This window comes from Natator depressus, chromosome 1 (assembly GCF_965152275.1).
Source record: "Natator depressus isolate rNatDep1 chromosome 1, rNatDep2.hap1, whole genome shotgun sequence".
NCBI lineage: Eukaryota > Metazoa > Chordata > Testudines > Cheloniidae > Natator > Natator depressus.
This window is the reverse complement of record NC_134234.1, coordinates 208,949,901-208,970,326: the sequence shown is the minus strand read 5'-3', so window position 1 is coordinate 208,970,326 and position 20,426 is coordinate 208,949,901. Positions and strand designations below refer to the sequence as shown.

Below are 20,426 nucleotides of genomic sequence, written 5' to 3'. Positions count from 1 at the left end.
GGCAGTTTTTCAAAGAGACATTATTAAGGGCACAAGAGCAAACTATCTCACTGCATAGGAAAGACAGGAAGTATGGCAAGAGACCATCCTGGCTTAACCAGGAGATCTTCAATGATCTAAAGCTCAAAAAAGAGTCCTACAAAAAGTGGAAACTTGGTCAAATTACGAAGGGTGAATATAAACAAACAACAAGTATGTAGGGACAAAATTAGAAAAGCCAAGGCACAAAACAAGGGGCTAGGAGGGACATAAAAGGAAACAAGAAAACATTCTACAAATACATTAGAAGCAAGAGGAAGACCAAGGACAGAGTAGACCCGTTACTCAATGAGGGGGGAAAGACAATAACAGAAAATGTGGAAATGGCAGAGGTGCTTAAGGACTTCTTTGTTTCGGTTTTCACTAAGAAGGTTGGTGGCGATTGGATGTCTAACATAGTGAATGCCAGTGAAAATGAGATAGGATCAAAATCTAAAATAGGGAAAGAACAAGTCAAAAATTACTTAGACGAGTTAGATGTCACGAAATCACCAGGGCCTGATGAAATGCATCCTAGAATACTCAAGGAGCTGACTGAGGAGATATCTGAGCCATTAGCAATTATCTTTGAAAAGTCATGGAAGACAGGAGACATTCCAAAAGACTGGAAAAGGGCAAATATAGTGCCCTTCTATAAAAAGGGAAATAAGGACAACTCGGGGAATTACAGACCAGTCAGTTTAACTTCTGTACCCGGAAAGATAATGGAGCAAATAATTAAGCAATCAATTTGCAAACACCTAGAAGATAATAAGGTGACAAATAACAGTCAACATGGATTTGTCAAGAACAACTCATGTCAAACCAACCTGATAGCTTTCTTTGACAGGGTAACAAACCTGGGGGGGGGGGGGGGGGGGGGGGGGAGAAAGGGAGCGGTAGATGTGATATATCTTGACTTTAGTAAGGCTTTTGATACTCTCATGACCTTCTCATACACAAACTAGGGAAATACAACCTAGATGGAGCTACTATAAGGTAGGTACATAACTGGTTGGAAAAATCGTTCCCAGAGAGTAATCATCAGTGGTTCAAAGTCATGCTGAAAGGGCATAACGAGTGGGGTCCCGCAGGGATAGGTTCTGGGTCCGGTTCTGTTCAATATCCTCATCAATTATTTAGATAATGGCCTAGAGAGTACACTTGTCAAGTTTGTGAATGATACCAACCTGGGAGGGGCTGCAAGTGCTTTGGACGATAGGATTAAAATTCAAAATGATCTGAACAAACGAGAAATGGTCTGAAGTAAATAGGATGAAATTCAATAAGGACAAATGCAAAGTACTCCACTTAGGAAGGAACAATTAGTTGCATACATACAAAATGGGAAATGACTGCCTAGGAATGAGTACTACAGAAAGGAATCATAGTGGATCACAAGCTAAATATGAATCAGCAGTGTAACACTGTTGCAAAAACAAAGCAAACATCATTCTGGGATGTATTAGCAGCAGTATTGTAAGCAAGACAGGAAAAGTAATTCAGCCGCTCTACTCCGCACTGATTAGGCCTCAACTGGATTATTGTGTCCAGTTCTGGGGGCCACATTTCAGGAAAGATGTGGACACACTGGAGAAAGTCCAGAGAAGAGCAACAAAGATGACTGAAGGTCTAGAAAACATGACCTATGAGGGAAGGCTGAAAAAATTGGGTTTGTTTAGTCTGGATAAGAGAGGACTGAGAGGGGACATGATAACAGTTTTCAAGTACATAAAAGATTGTTACAAGGAGGAAAGAGAAAAATTGTTCTTCTTAACCTCTTGCATTAGGGTTAAGAGAGGCAGAGGACTCTCGCAGCCTGTTTCTTCATCTGGATTGAGGTAGGGAAAATCCTGCCCTGGATTTCTGGGACAATCTGAAATGGCCTCTAGGGACTGCTCTAGGGTGGAGAATAACTGGAGAATAGCTGTTTGGCAGTGGGAAGCACTGGGAGGTAGGCAAAGGAGTGGGGATGGGGCGCGCTGGGGGGAGAAGGGGAGCTTGGCCGCTGTGGGTGCAGAACACCCACTAATTTTTCCCCCCGTGGGTGCTCCAAAGCACCCACGGAGTTGGTGCCTATGGCGGGCCGCAGGAAATAACTGCGGGGGCCGCATGCCGCATGTTTGAGACCCCTGCTCTAGAGGATACCATCAAAGATGCTTAGTTTTGCAGTTCTCAAACTGTGGATGTGTGTCTCCAGAGACAACATGCTTGTTAACAGCAAAAATGTTAATAAACAAACAAAAACAAACAAACAGATCTCAATCCTACTGTCCCTCTGCAAATTTGTGTACACAGTCAATCCCTTACCTCTCTCTAAAAGTGCAAAGTTTCAAAAAGTTCAATGAATAGAAGATTGTTGGGGGGTAGAATAAATCTGGACAAGAAGAAGCTTGGAGATAAATGTGAGAAGGGAGGGACAGGCAGTAGAAACAAAAGTGAAACTCTTTCAGCAGCATATTCCAGAAATCTTGAGGTCTTTCTGAGCGTAGCCTTCATTGATTTGAGATCTACCATACCATTCTCTCACTAGAAGGGAAAAACTATACATCGGAAAGAATTAAAAAAAAAAAAGGGGGGGGGGGTACAAGCTCCTTTAAAATAAAAAAACACAGACAAAGAGATCTGGTAACTCAGATGCATTTTCACTTCTGTACAAGAGAGCATCTGCTGGCACAACACAGGAAAATGTTATAATCACACTAAAATCTTACTGTATATAGTTCCTACATGTACTACAGCATAACTTCAAGTTATTATGATATTTTAAAAAAAGATCAGCTGAACATCTTTTTGCCCAAACATTCCTATTGAGGTCCAGTTAGAAATTTTTATTTCTGAGATTTGGGAGATTTTCCAAGTCTGAAATAAAATTCACCAAACTCAAATGGTGGACTTAATTTTGCTTAAACACCCCCACCTCCAGATATGAACTTTCAGCCCAAAAGGAAAATTTGTAAGGCAGTTGCAAGCAACTATGAAGAGGGGTAGAGACTTCAACAGTCATCTTCAGACTTCACTGCCACCGACACAGACAGAAAGACAGCTTGTACAACAGATGCTCTAAAGAGAGGCTGTGTTGGATTGTATCATAGCAGCAGGGCCAAAAGGAGGATATCACTTGGGAAGGGTCTGCATGCTGTAGGGCCACGTTAGAGTTACGAAGGAACCAAGAAGTGAGAAGCATGAAGAAGTGTGATGGGGACAGCACAGTAGAGAAAAAGGAGACAGGTAGAAGATTAAGAGGAGATTGGAAAAGGGGCAATGAGGCCAGAAGGAGACTATGGCCTTGTTGACACTGGTGGCAGCATATGGGGTACATATAATATTATTCCTGGGAAATTTCCAAGCCAAAAAATTAAAATAATTCTACACACAATATTTTTAAATTCTGTGTATTTTGTCAAAAATATAATCATGCCAGTTTCAATTATTTTGGTAATTTATTTCAAAATATCTGTCAGCAAGCATGTCTGTAACAATACAGACCAAAAAAGAGATTCTGGTAAATTTTTTTTTTTTTTTTAAAATCACACAAATAGATTCCTTACTAGGCATATTAATACAGAACTTTGAGTAATTCATTTAAATTACAATACAGAACTGTATTTCCTTCACCTGTCAGAAGCAGTGAAAAGGCTTGGGGGAGTCAGAGGTAATGGAGGAGCGAAGGGAGAGGGTAGGAGCCTGGAGTGAACCTGGAGGGTTGTTGGGTGTGGGTGGCATAAGTACAGAACAGTTTTTTGGGTTGGAGCGTGGGGGGGAGAATAAGGATTGTTAGGAAGTTGGGGAGCCTCCCCCATGCAGACCCAGCTGATCCCAAGCTTCTCCCATTCAATCAGGCATATCTGCCCCTGTCCTGGCACCTCCCCACATCCCCATGTGTCCCTGCAGCCCCCTCCCCATATGGCCTTGCACTCGCACTCCCATTCAGCCCCTTGTTCAAGGCTGTCACGCTACTAGCTCCTGAATCTATGCCCCAGTCTGTCCCCCACCCCGCCATACTAGCCATTCTGAACCCCAGTCTGTCTCTGTCTCACACACCCCCAGCAGCTCCATGTGCCCCACTCTGTCCTAACCTGGCTCCATGGGCAGAGTGCTGTGATGAACTTCTACTCCTGGGGTAATTCTGTGCCAATGCGCATGCACATAATTCCTCCCCCCCCAGCCAAAAAACTTACGTTCTGCCCCAGAAGTGCTGCAGTACTGCATTTTTCCCCCACCAGAGGCCACTGTGGTCCCAGAACAGCCAGATGCATTCATGCTGCTGGCTGTTCTGGTGCCACAGCGGCCTCAGGTGGATGAAAGGCGGAACTGCAGCACTTCTGGGGCAGAACGTATTTCCTGCAGAAAAAAATTTTGCGTGTAACATGAATTCTGTGCAATGCATGAATTCCTCTGGGAGTGATGACATGCAGCTCTGAAAAGCAGGCGGTGGTGTGTAGCTACATCTGGCAATGAAAGGCAGCAGGGAAAGGCTCCAGCAGCTCCACCTGCCAGAGCCTTTCCCAGCTGCCTCCCCATTGCATAAGCCTTTCCCTACTGCTTCAGCCTTTCACAGCAGTGGGACACTACACTCCTAAAACTGGGAGGCATTGCTTGGGTGCTTAGAGAGCCACACAGGGTATACATCTTAAGGTTCAGGCAGGTATCTACTCACCTAAGCAGTGCCATATCAACTACTCTATTTACAAGCGTGCTACGGGTGTGTGCAGTGTATATACACTCTACATACTGCCGTAAGAGTAGACATAGTGCATGGATGGAGAACGGAAAGAACTTCAGGAACAGAAGGAGACAGAGGTGGGAAGAGACATGGACAAGGGTTTGGGGCTAAGTTCCTGTAAAATGCCCAGAGCTGCCGGGCAGAGGAGCCCCTTCCCTGGCCCGGCCCGGCCCAGCCCAGCCACGCCAGAACTGCCGCAGCCAGAGACAGGAGCCCCTCCCCGGCCCAGCCCAGCCCAGGCTCGCCAGAGCTGCCACAGAGAAGTGCCCCTCCCCTGGACCCGAGCTGCTGCGGCAAGAGAGGGCAGGTCCTCTCTCCCCGCCACAGCCCCAGGGCAGCCTACACCCTAAACCTCTCATCCCCAGCCCCACCCCAGAGCCTGCACCCCAACCCTCTGCTTCAGCCTGAGCCCCCTCCCGCACCCCAAGCCCCTCATCCCTGCCCCCCCAGATCCCACACCCCCAGCCAGAATCCTCATCCCCCTGCACCCCAAGCCTCTGCCCCCTCCCACACTCCAAATCCCTCAGCCCCACCCCACATCGCCTCCATATTGTTGCACATAACAAATTCATTCCGCACATGGATGTAAAAAAATTAGAGAGAACACTGGTTTGGGGACCAGCAGGTGGATAAGAGGAAAGGGCTCTGACATTAGGAGAGCCCAGTTCTGGGAGCTCTGGATAGGGAAAGAGGAGACAACAGCTCCAGGACATTGGGGGGGCGGGGGGAAGAAAGGGAGCGAGAGAGAGAGAAGGATTTCAAACAAGACTCGAGAGTATAGATGCATCACTCAATACTGCACAAGGATTATGATATTATATGCCCCTACTCCCCCATGCAGGCACAGCAAGAGAAAGCCCCAAGTGGAAATGCCACGACGAAACTTGTCATTCCCAGGGTGCTGTGGGGTCTGTGATTCAATGCACACACCCCATGCAGAGTGAAAGGCACTTACAGAACAACAGAGGCTGTGGCAGCAGGGAGGTGAATGTGGGTTCTGCTTACACCTGAGAGAAGCAAAGAGGAGAGTTGACAGCAAATTGGGTGGGAGGATGTGTGCGTGTGTGTAATCCAGACTCCAGCTTTAATGCTGTACCAAGTAGCTGGCCCTCATGATCCTTGGCATCACTCACCTCCACGACAGGCCTGAATAAAGAACATTTTGGGCTTGTTCTGGAGATTTGGGCAGTTTGCATTATCAAAGAGCCTGAAAATCTCCTGCAACTGTGAGAAGAAAGAAGAGAGCTAAGCACATCCCCATGGTACTTCCCCCTTCTTTCCATATGTGCCTCCCCATAACTTCCCATTTCCCATAATTTCCCTTTACGCTTCTTACATGCAATCTTCTCAGTATTACACTGAGTTCCCCACCAGTTCCCATCCACTCCACATGTGCTTCCAGCCTCCCCAATATCCCTCCTCCCCAGTACCGCTTTGTAAAGCCATGGAAGGGATTAGTATGTCGGAAGGTACCTGCAGTAACTTGCCATCAACTCCATAGATCCCACCCTCGATGCCATGCGAGAGTAGGGCCACAATGCAGGAATCCACATCTCGGTGAGCTGGCAGCTGAGAGAACATCTGCAATGCCTCCTGCATCTCCTGGAGGGAGAGAAACACACTCAGTGGTCCCTTCAGAAAGGGAAACGAGTGGAAGGAGTCAAGTGATACTCCTGGGGCAATTCTGTGCCACTGCGCATGCAGAATTTACACAGAAATTAATGTTTTCTTGCCCTCCATAGAAATGAACTGCTGGCTGCCACTAGGGGCCGCTGGACCCAGCAGAGCACAGCTTGAAAGTAAAAGACACTGTCAGGGAAAGAGGGAGAGAGCTGGAGGGTTCCCGGCAGCTGCAGTTCTCAGCACACCCTGAAAGAAGCATGTGACATGCAGGAAACTCCACACAAGAACTCCACTCAGAATCTAGCATCAGGCTTTTTCTCCCTCTCGATCCCTGGGCTCTGAGGGGGAGGGGGTGCGGCTCGCAGCTAGGGTCTCGGGGGAAGTGGGTGTGGGTGTCTGGTCTAGGGGTGCACCATAACTGGGCTCTGAGGGTTAGGGGGTGCATATGAATGTCTGGCCCGGGGAACACACCCCACAGCTGGGCTCTGGTGGGGCGATGGAGTGTGGGTGTCTAACTCCCCTACTAGGCTCTGGGGGGGGAGGGAGCAAAGAAACAGGAACTGGGGTGTCGTAGGGGTTTCCTCAACACACTATTCCTAAAGGAATTTTTTTGTGTACTGTTACAGACATAGCTGCTGATAGGTATTTTGAAATAAATTACCAAAATAATTGAAACTGGCATTATATAGTGTTGTTTTCACAAATAAAATATGCAGAATTTTAAAATTTGCACAGAATTTAGTTTTTTGATGTAGAATTCCCCCAGGAGTAAAGTGAACCATAAACCTAATTTAAAGGGGGAGGATAGGGAGGAAGGAATATTCTAATGCTTTTAAACAGCAGCAAAATGCCCTTATTTCTTTAGTATCTTTCATTCCTAAGGATCCCAAAATGTTTTGTAGGCTCTACATAGGAGTCACTCAACCACTTCTGAAATTCAGCTACCTTAAGAGCCATTTAAGAGATAATAAATTCCATAGACAATTACTACAGCACAGGGAACTTAGGTTGACAGAATATTATTTGCCAGAGCCTGGTAAGGATACTGGGGCAGCTTTTGGGATAAGTGCCCATGGTAACTCAGGTACTTAGATACTAATAGTGATGAACATGGTAGAACTGCCAAGTATCAGAGAGGTAGCCGTGTTAGTCTGTATCCACCAAAACAACGAGAAGTCCGGTGGCACCTTACAGACTAACAGATTTATTTGGGCATAAGCTTTCATGGGTAAAAAAACCCACTTCTTCAGATGCATGGAGTGAAAATTACAGATACAGTCATAAATATATTGGCGCATATCTGTAATTTTCACTCCATGCATCTGAAGAAGTGGGGGTTTTTTACCCATGAAAGCTTATGCCCAAATAAATCTGTTAGGCTTTAAGGTGCCACCGGTCTCCTCATTGTTGTTATGGTAGAACTGTTTACAATGGATGGATCTTTAATGAATAGACAGGTCCTTGGGTTTGATCTGTTATCCAGAAAATGGCTTCTGGAGCAGCACAGCACCCCTTAGTGTGCATCACTTGGTTTAGTACCAACTCAGAGGGAAGAGCACTCCTACTGAACTAGCAAATGAAGAACAAGTTTGCTGAGGAGACCGATGTCTACTAGCAAGACCATAGGCCTGGAAGTCAGAAGACCTGGGTTTTAAGAGAACCTCTAACCTTAATTTCCACAAGACTTTGTGCAAGTCACTTCAGTTTCACCATCTACAAAATGGGTTAATACTTTACACTCTCACCGTGAGGTTTAATCAGTGAATATTTGTGAGGTTCTACAAGATCCTCAGAATGAAATAGAGAAATGCTGATTATTTAACCAGAACAAAAAACCAACCCCGCCCTTTGTTAACATTAAATTAAGCTTGTTGGTGTAACAAATGTTAGGAAAAAAATACTACAGCTGCTGTTAAACCCCCAGCTTTACTACTGAAGAGTATGACAGTAATAAGGTAACATCCCTAAAGATCTGAATCCTTCACAGACCATATATTCTCTAACACAAATATTTATGTGGAAACATTAATCTGAGACCTTCCATACAGGGGCTCTCAAACACTTTCATATTGTCGACCATATCCTAATAGAGAGAGTGTCTCATGGACACCGCCCCTTACTATTACTCTGCCCCATCCTTCCCTTCCATTTACTCTCAGCTTGTCCCCAAGAGACCAATGCAATAGCTACAAATCCCCAACCCCAAACTCTAGGCAGCAAAGGAACCTCCTCACCGGCACAGTTTGATCGTGCAGGACAGTCACCCTGTAGCCAAGGTGCTTGAAGAGCATCTCCAGAGCAGTGTAATCCACATCTCCACCCGAACGGAACTCCAGGTCCTTCTCACTGCTGAAATGCATGTTGCTGAGCACAAGTGCCAGGCCCCGGGGCTGTGATATCAACTTATATGACTGTTAACAGAGAAGGGCAGAAATAGATAAACCCAGCTATGCGGGAAAAGAAATAAAGTTACAGGGTACTACACATCCACTCCATTATTGTGATGAGGTGTGCAAGACCTTTGGGGCACAAGAGATGCAAAGATACAGATAGAGAAACCATCTTGGGCTAGAAACACTCTATTTTGCTTCCTACATGGGGTGAAGGCTCCATCATTTGTGACAGGTACTGAGACATACAGACCACCGTGGAGGATTAGGTGCTTCTCCCATAGGAACTGGATGAGTATTCTGTACAAATCCTGTGAGTCTAGGGAGCAACTCCTCCCTTTCCAGCTGAGACAAAACGAAAGCAGCAGAGTTTGTCAGTCCCAACACAGATGAAACAGATGTGTGCACGAACTGACAGGCACATCTAGTTATGAATGTTGGAACAAAGAGTGACAGACTGGAATAGCTGTCTCAAGAAGGCATGGGTCTGTAGCACAGGATTATGACACTGATCTAGGGTTTTCTCCGACTCTTGCTGGTGGGAGTCACATGAGGTGGACTATGGCAGGTAACACCTTTGAGTTACGTGTGTCTATATATATATATTTACAGCCCAAAAATGCATTTTTCTTCACCCAGCCTGCTTGTGGAGTGCTCTTTCTTCAGCTCATCCAACCATCCCACCTCAGTTCCTGCCCCACCAAGTACTCACCAAGCGCTGGTGAGCATAATAGAATTCTGGGGTGCATGGCTTCACCGGAACATAAGGAGGACCATCTCCATTATCCAAGGAATGCTCCATCAGCTCTGTTTGATACAAAAAAAATCAGCAATGAACAAACGAAAGATCTGGCTGCAAAACATATTTAATATGAAACAGTTACTTAGACATAGTATACAGTGCTTCACATACTGAAAGCACTGCACAAATGTTAACTAGCTAATGTTAAAGTGTGGTTCTACTGTAAGATGTTTTCACTCATCTTTCATCCAGTAGGTCAGCCCCTTGTGGGTATTTGGGGTCAGCTCTGTGACGTGAATGAGAAGTTATTACTGCTTTTACTGCTGTTTGCCCTGCACAAACAATACTTCTCAGAGAAAGGAACTGGTGCCTATTGCTTCTTGGGCATCAACAGAATTGTTTACCAAGTCCCAAATCAGTTACATCCATGCAAACCCATTAAAGGAAACTGGACTGGGGACAAGTGACAGTTTGATAAATCAAACTGGGCTTTCTCCTCCGCATTCATCACCACCAATTATTCCTTCAGTGACACTCATGCAATCCCAGTGTTTTTATTGGCTTTTGTATCACTGCAATTAATTTGAACTGCACAACAGGAAAGGGAACCTAGTTCACTCCTTCTGAGCTATGCTGTTTCTGCAGCAGAAGAAAAAAAAAAAGCAGTAGAATCTTTTTAGTTATTAAAAGGAGTATACATGACTGAATAATACACATAGGAAGCAGTCTTCTAAAAGATAAATTTTTAGTCACTTGCAATGGGACTGGGATCCCATAATATGGCAGAACCAGCTGCCATAATAGCAGGAACAGGTAAAATGTATTTTGTTGCAAGCGGGGTTGGGTGGGCAAAAGAAAAGAAAAAAAAAAACCCACCACACAGACTGTGGTAATTTGCAGGAAAACACTAAATCTCTCATCAGTTTACCAAAAGTCGCCTATTCAGGAAATTGCTAAATATTTTGTCTGAGCCTCTCTCTCCTATATATGTTTATCTCCCTTGCCCTGAATCTGGTGTAGTACACCGGCTCAAGTCTGGTCAGAGAATCACACTCACAGGTTTTGTTGTTCTGTGATGTCACATACTGTCACTCACAGGCGCCAGCTTCTAATTTTCCCCAAAGGTGCTCAATCTCCACTCAGCCCCAGGCCCCACCCCCACTCCACTCCTTCCCCCAAGGCCCCACCTCTTCCTGCCCCCGCTCCACCCCACCCCGCCTCTTTCTGTTCCCTCCCAGCACCTCATGCCCCTGAACAGCTGTTCTGCTGCATGCAGGAGAGGGAGGGAGGAGCTGATGAGCAGGGACCTGCGGTGGGCAGGAGTGGGGTGGAGGGAGGGGAGCTTGACTGCTGGTGGGTGCTAAGCACCAACAAATTTTTCTCCGTGGGTGCTTGGCGCCTATGCCGTCACTGTTGTACCAGCTTGCTGTCAGTTCTGTGAGCAGTTTTTCTGTTAAATTTTTTTCAAAAAGCAACAGTAATCCTGATACATACCATTCAAGTTATTTAGGTATCTAAGTTCTAAAAACGGCACTTAAGCGATTTAAACAATTCCAGTTTGGGGTTTTTTTAAACTTACTTTTTATAATCATTGAAAAAATCTGCACCTTTTAAGGCAAAACTGTGGTAGTTTGTTTTGACATTCCGTATGATATACACAGGATGGCAGTGTGTCAATTAGAATTTCAGACATGTAAAGGAAGTTTTTATTTTTATTTTTTTAATTAAAAGTTCTTAATTCTTACATTTAAGTCAGGGATAAAAAAAAAAAAGAGATGATGTGCTAAGTTCCCTGTAAGCTGTGCGGCTATACAGCAGCCTATTTAGCACCACGCAGGCACTTGGGGAACCCGCCCAGCCGGGACTTGCCACTCGCCAGGGAGTGCTTGACCCTCCCCGACCCCTTCCCCAAGTCCCTGCCCACGCTCTGCCTTCCCTGCCCCACCTCTTCCCCAGAACACGCCCCATCCCCACTTCTCCCTCCCAGACCTTCCGACATGCCGCAAAACAGCTGTTTGTGGCAGGTGGGAGGCGCTGGGAGGGAGAGGGAGGAGTTGGTCAATGGGGCTGCCGGCAGGTGCTGCTGAGCAGCACCTGCTAATTTTTCTCTGTGGGTGCTCCAGCCCTGGAACATCCACAGAGTCAGTCTATGGGGGCACCCACTCAGCCCCAGACCTGCCCATGATGTTTCACTCCATATTCTTTATGAAGATATGTTTATGATCTTAATAGGACATAACTGATATATACTCTATGCAAGATGGCTCATGTGACATATCACTGGAAAGGTTATGATTTACTGAATGTGATTATCCAATTTGTATGCCTGTATCATTTCTGTATCTGAAGTTAGGAATATTAACTATGTATCTGTATTTCAAATGTGTGACTTTGGGTGTCACCCCCAGCCAGCCAGTATAACAATGGAAAAGCCAGACAGGGCTAATGGGCCATGAGCAGAGACAATGGACTGTGAAAGAGATTAGTCTTCTTGTGGATGCTGGAGATGGCCTACAGGCAATGCCCCAGCCATGCAGAGTCATCGGTCTGAATCACCTGGTACTGGATACTCCTCCCCTTTTGGAATGCCAGTGGTTTTCCACTAGAAGAGCTATATAAGGCAGGGAGTGACATCATTAGGAGTCTCCTCTGCCTCCCCAGCCTAAGAAACACTGCAAAAGACCTGAAAGCAAGAACTGAACTGGAGGGAGAAATATCGAGCCCAAGTTGGAAGGGTATCTAGCTTGTGAGTAATACCAACCGAGGTTTCAAGATGGAGACCAGAGCATCTGCCTTTCAAAACTTTCTGTAATCTGCCTGCAACAATATCTAGGGGGAGAAATTACTATTTGTAACCAATTTCTTTAGTGAAACAAACTTAGTTTAAGTGTTTGGTTTTATTTCCTTAGTAATCTACTTTGTTCTGTTTGCTATCGCTTTAACCACTCAAAACCTGCCTTTTATACTTAATAAAATTTATTTTGTTTCTTATTAAACCCAGTTTCTGTAATTTCTAATGGGGTGGGGTGGGGAGAAGAAGAGAAAAGAAGAGAAGTGACGTGCATACTTTCCTCCACATTGAGAGAGGAGGCGGATTTCCTAATATACCTTTGGGTCTGCACTCGAAGGGAGGTGGACACCTGAGTGCTTGGGCAAGTCCCTTAAGCTGAGCCTTCCCAGATCTGATCTCAGTGTCTGTTTTGTTCTCAGTGGGGTGTGGCCCTGCCTGTCTGTTTGCTGGAGGAGGCTTAATGGCCTGGCTCAGCAGGCCAGGTAAAAAGGGCCTCAGGCTGGCATAACAGGCGGGCTCAATGGTATCCCAGCACATCAGGTGGCATCCTAAGGGGTCCAACCTGTCACACTGCGTGGCCAGGGGAGGGGTAGCCTGGACCTGCCACTGGTCCATGCTAAGGTGGAGCTGGGCACCAGAAGTGAAAGCAGGGAACCTGTCTGTTGGGGTACCATTAAAAGCAACTACATATCCAGGCACTAAAACTGCACTCACAGAAAAAATTCTAATGAAGTTTCTTTGCAATGATTCACAAACAAAACTGGACTTTAAATTAAAAAAAAAAGTGTTAAGAAATGTTGACATTAAAGAATCATCATGTTTTTCATAACTCCCCCTTCCCAATAGATTAAGGGGAGCACAGAATCACATACTGATGCGTAACAATGAAATACAAAATGAAGAATTGTTAATGGTAAGATTAAGAGTATTGATACCTATATTTTTAATAGTTTGTAATTCTATATAGCGAATGAACACAGATGAGGTAAATGATTAGACCAAGTCCTTGCTAGCATAAGTGTGATTTTGCCAATTCTTCCTTTACATAGGATTGCTAATCTTCTTTAGCTTTTTTTCCTATAAGCAATATCACATTATGTGTGTGTTGAAAGAAGTAAGTAAGAGATACACAAACATGTAATGATAAATAAACCCCCCCTTTTTCTGAAAAGGCCCAGGACATGATCCAAAAAACTGCAAAACCAGCAGGAAAAACGTAGAAGTTGGGTAATTGAAGCTTACACATGAGTAATGTCTGGGTTACTTAAAATCCAAAGAGGAGCAGTGCTAAAAGCCGACTGGATAAAGATTAATCTGTAATGTAGAAATGTATAGTGAACATGGACCTAAAGTGGAAACACACTGGACTAGAAACTGAAGAATGGGACCAAGGGATCAGAGAAAGCAATGTCTATCATGGAAGGTGGAAAACCTTCCCAGTGCCCCAAAATGTGGTAATCTGGGCCATTTACTAATTCTGTCTTGTCTGTTATTATTTGTTTGGCATAAAAGGTATATCCAGACATTATAAGTGACAATAATTCTGTCTGAAATTGTTGAATAAAGGCAAAAAATTGATTAGGCCTAATTTGGGTGGACGTGTGACTTGTTTCCCCAACTTTTACTCCCATCATTGTCCCTTTTCTGTCTCTCTCTCCTATGCTGGCGGGGACAAAGATCCAGTGGAGGCAAGAACTTTTAGGTTGGATGAGAAGTCCCAGAATGGAAGAGTAACAGAGATCCAGTCGGGATGGGGCATATGTAGATAATAAAGAAAGAGAGAGGGTGGGGACTAGAGCAAGGGGACTAAAGGGATCACATTTCTTGTTAGTATCACAAGTTTTTTTGGTGATTTAACTGTTTGTCTTAGTAATTATTTAAAATTTTCATTTGCTGCCTTGTCTTTTTTTATTAGAACATAAAACTCATTATTACATGATCCACAGAACCGAATCAGTAAAACATGCACGTGCCATAGATTTGTAACTTTTACTTTACTGACGTAATCCTTCCTTCCTCCCCATACTGTTTGCTAACCCCAGATGTCAAATCACATCTAAAATTAGATTGTAAACTCATTGGGACTGTGTGGCTGTGCCTTTTTTGTTTTGTAAAAGCACTCACCATACTTGTGGGTGCTGTTAAGATAACAATATAATCCTCTCATAATCTCTAGTGCTAACTAAATAACTCAAGCTCTTATTCTCTATATTCTGTCCCTCTCTTCTCATACATCTTAAACTTAAAAAGACGAATTTTAAAACTCAGAATTTTACAGTTCACACATTTTGCTTACATAATGGAGTTACTTCTATGATTGTATGAACCATGATGAAAGCTAATTAGAAACTGATTTGCTATCTCTTCCATTAGGCTCACAGTCATTTCTCAACAAAATTCTTCCTCCAGCAACAAACTCAAAAAAGCTAATCTAACTGAAAGTATATTTCTAATATCCCACGTCTCAAGACATTCTTGGTGAAAAGTGTGTGTTACCATTGGAACTTCCAGATTTCTGGGCTAAGCAAAATGGTGTGCAGTATTTCAGAGAAGGAGAGCAAGTAGTAGTCCATTTTGCCCCTTGAAGAAATGGCCAATTCAACCTTCACCATGCCTTGGATTACTCACCACGAATCCGGCGTGGTCTCTTTGGTGAGAAGCAGGATTCACGAACTGGGAACGGGACACTTGACTCGTAACCTTGGCCCAGCTGCAAGAGATTATAGAAATCCATGAAGTCACCAGTCGAAGATTCCTGTTAATCTGTCCAGTACAGAACTGTAGGGATTGAGGAATTGAATATAAAACTTTAAACCTTTAGATCACCAACTCTGATCCAGATCTCAGTCACAAGGAATGCGTGGCTCAAGAGGATTAGGCTATGTTTTCTTTAAACTCAAGATCTCTTCCTCTCCATGCTCACCTAATCCCATCTGAATCCCCCTGTAGAGTTCCCCCTCCTCACATTCAGGGTACCCTCTCTGGATTCATCTTTATTCTCAGCTATATGCCCCACTCAACCTCCTCCTCCCCCACCATTCCCCTCTTTTAGGCTACTTTCAAAGGGTTTTTTTTAAATTGTGCTGGTGCTTCCCCCTGCCCTTGCCTCTTTGTGAGGTATAAAAAATGCCTGGGAAGTGTTGTATTTTTACCAAAAGGATTTTTCTGATTGTTTTTAACAATCAGGATTGTAAAATCTGGTCTTTCCCAGGTATAAAGTGCTTATTGAGAGATCTTATCACCATAGTTAATATGGTAATGGTACTGAATCTTTAACAAAGGCTTCCTTTATTCAAACATTAGCCACTGTAAATAAAAAAGCAAGAACAAAATCCCTTCCCCTCTTAACAACTCACTTTCACCAGCTCTCTAGTCAGAGAATCTTCCACCCTTAGACAATACCCAAACTTTAATGTAAAAAAGCACCACAACAAGCCTTTTCAGGCCTTTATGCTTCTTCACATATGAGCCCAATTCACAGTATATTATCCCCACAACCCTTTGCTTATCACTTATTACACTCAGGTTCTCCCCCAATCTCTTCTCACCCCCAAAAGCCAAAAATTTCTTTTGTTTACATTCAAGGTACACTCGCCCTTCATGACGACATCTATTCCCAAATAAGTTCCATTCTCCCGATTTTGTAGCCCTCTCTTACCCTTGAAATCCCATTGCTCAGGCTGGGTATGGCGTTCAAGAGCATTTCCTCCAGGTGCTGCTGTTTGGTTTCTCGCAGAGCTTCACAGAAGGCTGAGAAGGCTGTGGGGCCCCTCTTGGGCAGCAGATTGAGTAACTCTACATTTTGGCTGAAGCTCCCAGCCTTAGCCTGGATCCACAGATAAGAAAATTAAAACCAGAACAAAAAACCCCTCCAGAATTAATTTTAATTACACCTCAAAATGAGTTTCAAATCCTCTTCCCTCATCTGAGCTCACAGAATCATACAATATCAGGGTTGGAAGGGACCTCAGGAGGTCATCTAGTCCAACCCCCTGCTCAAATGCTCCATCATCATGCCCTCTAGGCTGTGTATCTTTCATATTTTTCCTCTACATGATTCTTACCCCCACTTCCCTGTACAGTATCTATCCTGTTCTTCCTTTATTCCACACTCTGCATTCTAACACAATTTCCATCATATCCCAACCACTCAGTTCCAGGTCCCATATATTTATATACAAATCCATCAGAAAAATGTGTTAGTATAAGCATAATGTTTCCTTGTTAAATACGAAAAATGTTACAAGTATCTAAACTGGTAGGAAAAAAGAACTATGACATAGTATTTGAGAAATAATATAAGATTGCATAATTAAAGACAAATGTAATAAGGAACATTAAAAATTTGTATGAGCATTAACAGTTTTTTGGATGAAATTTCTTAGGGTTTAAAAAAGAAAAACTTCCATGTCATGGAAATTTATAGCTGGAGTTCATCAGAATGGTCTATGCCACATACCTTATGAAATGATGCCCAAAGGACTCTGTGCACTTCACTACATTTTTTACACTGTTCAGGTAAATTAGCTACACACATACGTGCACCTCAGCCTCAACATTCATATGCCCCTTCATGCTTCAGCCACCATTCCAGAGAACATGCTGAAGATGCTCGTTAAAAAAAATAATACATTAATTAAATTTGTGACTGACCTCCTTTGGGGAAAATTGTATGTCTCCGGCTCTATTTTACCTGCATTCTGCCACATTTCATGTTACAGTAGTCTCAGATGATGACTCAGCACATGTTCATTGTAAGAACACTTTCACTGCAGACTTGACAAAATGTAAAGACGGTACGAATGTGAGATTTCTAAAGATAGCTACAGTACTTGACCAAAGGTTTAAGAATCTGAAGTGTCTTCCAAAATCTGAGAGGGATGAGGTGCGGAGCATGGTTTCACAAGTCTTAAAAGAGCAACACTCTGATGCAGAAACTACAGAACCCGAACCACCAAAACAGAAAATCAATCGTCTGCTGGTGGCACCTGACTCAGATGATGAAAACAAACATGCATCGGTCCGCAATGCTTTGGATTGATATCAAGCAGAACCTATCATCAGCATGGAAGCATATCCTCTTGAATGGTGGTTGAAGCATTAAGGGACATATGAATCTTTAGCACACCTGGCATGTAAATATCTTGCAACGCTGGCTACAATAGTGACATGAGAACGCCTTTTCTCACTTTCAGGTGACATTGTAAACAAGAAGCGGGCAGCATTATCTCCTGCAAATGTAAATGATCTTGTTTGTCTGAGCGACTGGCTGAACAAGAAATAGGACTGAGTGGACTTCTACGCTCTAAAGTTTTACATTGTTTTATTTTTGAATGCAGTTATTTTTTGTACATTATTCTACATTTGCAAGTTCCACTTTCATGATAAAGAGATTGCACTACAGTATTTGTATTAGGTGAATTGAAAAATACTATTTCTTTTGGTTTTTTACAGTGCAAATATTTGTAATCAAAAATAAAGGGAGCACTGTATAATTTGTATTGTGTTATGATTAAAATATATTTGAAAATTTAAAAAACATCCAACAATATTAAATGGTATTCTGTTACTGTTTACCAGTGTGATTAATTACGATTAATTTTTTTAATCGCTTGACAGCCCTACTTATAAGAGATGAATGTCCCAACTGATCAGTCCCTACTGCTCTAGCTAGGATAATAGCACCTTGCTCTTCTTAGTACCTATCTGCAATCATTAGACCACTTGCTATCCAACCTTCTTAAAGCAGTTTACACAACATTGTTTTTTTTAATAATTTTACTGGAGAAGCAATTAATGGCCACAATCAGGATTGGCCCCACTGTACAAGCACATAACGTATAATTAAAGACATGAATGTATTTCAGCATTATAGCACCCTTTTGAAGGCAGATGTTATCCTAGGGAAACTGAGTTGAGGTGAAGTTACTTGCAAAGATAACACTGTACATCTATAACAGAGATATGATTACAATGATATCACACCAATGACTATCAGACCTGTGTTTTAAAAATAACCTGCAAACCTTTCTTGAGTTTGTTCACCTTTTCAATTTATGAGATTCATGCTCCATGAAGATCCACTTTTGTTTTACTTATTTTTGTCAAAACCACTGCTTTCATCAGGACCTATTAAAAATAGAGGCTCTGACCCCATGCCCTCACAGAAAAACCTGAGAGGACTTATGCTCCACCCACTGCTGACATTAGTGCTATTTACACGGCAAGTGGATGCAAATAGCATTCTGTTCTCTCTCTTCTTTTGCTTGGTTAAGCTTCTACACAGCTGCCTCTCATCACTGACAGGGTGTCCGACAGGTGACCTCAACCAACTAACACCTATTTAAATATGGACTTGTTCTTGCCTATGCTACATGCTAACTCAAGTTTAACATATTAGTTAAACTATTTTAGGACACAATGCTTTTCCTTAACAGAGAAAACATAGCCAGAGTTTTCAAAGTACTGGGGGCAGGGGAGGGGAGGGCACAGACCAGGTCAGACTGCAAACCTGAAATTAATATGAACACGGGTTTGTTGATGTCACTATTTCACAAAAGACAAAATTATACAAACTGCTTAGGCCAAACAGGAGTGTGAGGAATACCTGTATAGTTTCCATCATTTCTATGGTGATAACGTCCTTCTCTATCAGATGCTCCAGCAACTCCTTCAACACCAGCTGCTTTGCCAGCGACACCCGGTTCTTCTTTAGCACCTCTTGGTGACATCGTTGCATGCCACATGTACCCAGCATCCTGTCAGAGGAGAAAAGGGGAAAGAAAACACACAAGCCCCAGCATGAGGGTCAACAGTTCCCCGCACACCGGGGGGGGGGGGGGGGAAACGGGACAGCATTAATAACAAACCTAGAAAGAACACCCTCATCCATCCAGCTGGCACCAAGACAGCCCAGCCAGCAGTCCCACCCCACCATATGCCATCACTGGGCAGGGGCAACTAGCTGAGTGCGATTTCACCTCCTGAGCGTTTCTGCCGAGGCGCTGGTATAGCCCAGCTAACTCTTAGTAATCTGCCTCAATGTCCCCAGGATGTCTCCTCCCTGCCCCATGGGGCACTACAGGCTGCCACTCGCGTCCCCTGCCCAATCCCAAAGGGCTCTGCTCCCCTAGGTGGGCTGGCATCCCTCTCCCTAGGCGGGGCACTGGCCGCCAGGGCGGGGCATTGCCAATGCTCTGCCAGGGCACATTGGCCCTGACGCACCCGCTACTAGCCGGGCTGCCTCTGCTCCCCCGCCCAGACCTGCTGCACGGGTGGCCCAGGCCCTGTCCCCCGTGCTCCTAGGCTGTTCCCGGCTGTTCCCGCTGGGGGTGACTTACTGACCGTTCTCTCCCCTCCCCGCGTAAGAGGCGCTGAGGCTGCTCCACTTCCGTCCCCTCGTGCTGGGTCCGTTGCACGGATCACTCACCTGCTCTTCCCGCGCGCTACAGCGCGCACCCGCTTCTCTGCGCTGCGGATTCAAACAAGGCACCCGCTCCTCTGGATCACGTGAGCCAGGCTCCTGTAATGGAAACCCCTCCCTCCGGGATAGCCTCCACGGCCCCTAGCACCTACACAAAATTGGGCACTGTCCGCATGCGTAGTCCTCTCATCTCCCTCCCCCTCCCGTGGATGTGCATGGGGCCTGCAGCCGAGGGATTTTCAGCCTTGTGGAGTTTAAGCGCATGCGCCTAGGTTCCTTCATGGAAAGGAGAGGGGCGTGGTCTGGGCGGGCAAGGTAGCTGTGCGCGTGTGCCGGTCTCGGGAGAGGTGGGGGCAGAGCGGGGGTCTCCGTGACGGGTCTGCGGGGACAGCTTTGCCGTGGCGGCGGCGGGGGCACCCCGGGAGCCCCCTTGGTGTTTACTGCCCACGTGGCAGGGCAGCCCGACCCCTATTCCGGGCAGTACCGGGCTGACAGCGGCGCCATGGGGCCGGGCCCGCTCGACTTGCGCCGCCGCTGCGGGCCCTGCGTCGCTGGCTTCTCTCCACCCCTTGACCACGCTTCCCCGCCGCTCCCCGCCCCCTGGTCGCTCCTCTCGGGCAGGGGTCGGTACCACCATGTTGCCCGATGGGTGCCTGACAAAATTACCGTATTTAGTGACGGACATTGTGGGGGGAAGAGGATATGTCATTCAA

The 20,426-nt window shown here is 44.8% G+C and overlaps 1 protein-coding gene across 2 annotated transcripts in view; it reads right to left on the bottom strand.

The window, feature by feature from the left end:
* Positions 1 to 20,005, bottom strand: part of CASP2 (caspase 2) — a 40,956-nt gene extending 20,951 nt beyond the window's left edge. Inside the window, exons 1-8 of one of the 2 annotated variants that reach the window (XM_074934590.1) lie at positions 19,866 to 20,005; positions 18,898 to 19,048; positions 15,949 to 16,116; positions 14,919 to 15,000; positions 9,470 to 9,564; positions 8,602 to 8,778; positions 6,218 to 6,346; positions 5,878 to 5,968 (exon numbers count right to left, since the gene is read on the bottom strand). In XM_074934590.1, the coding sequence (XP_074790691.1) occupies positions 5,878 to 5,968; positions 6,218 to 6,346; positions 8,602 to 8,778; positions 9,470 to 9,564; positions 14,919 to 15,000; positions 15,949 to 16,116; positions 18,898 to 19,048; positions 19,866 to 19,930 (958 nt within the window). In that variant the 5' untranslated portion in view covers positions 19,931 to 20,005. Of the gene's footprint in view, positions 1 to 5,877; positions 5,969 to 6,217; positions 6,347 to 8,601; positions 8,779 to 9,469; positions 9,565 to 14,918; positions 15,001 to 15,948; positions 16,117 to 18,897; positions 19,049 to 19,634 lie in introns of both variants that reach the window. The other variant, XM_074934599.1, reaches the window with a different exon arrangement.
* Between the last annotated feature and the right edge of the window lie 421 nt (positions 20,006 to 20,426).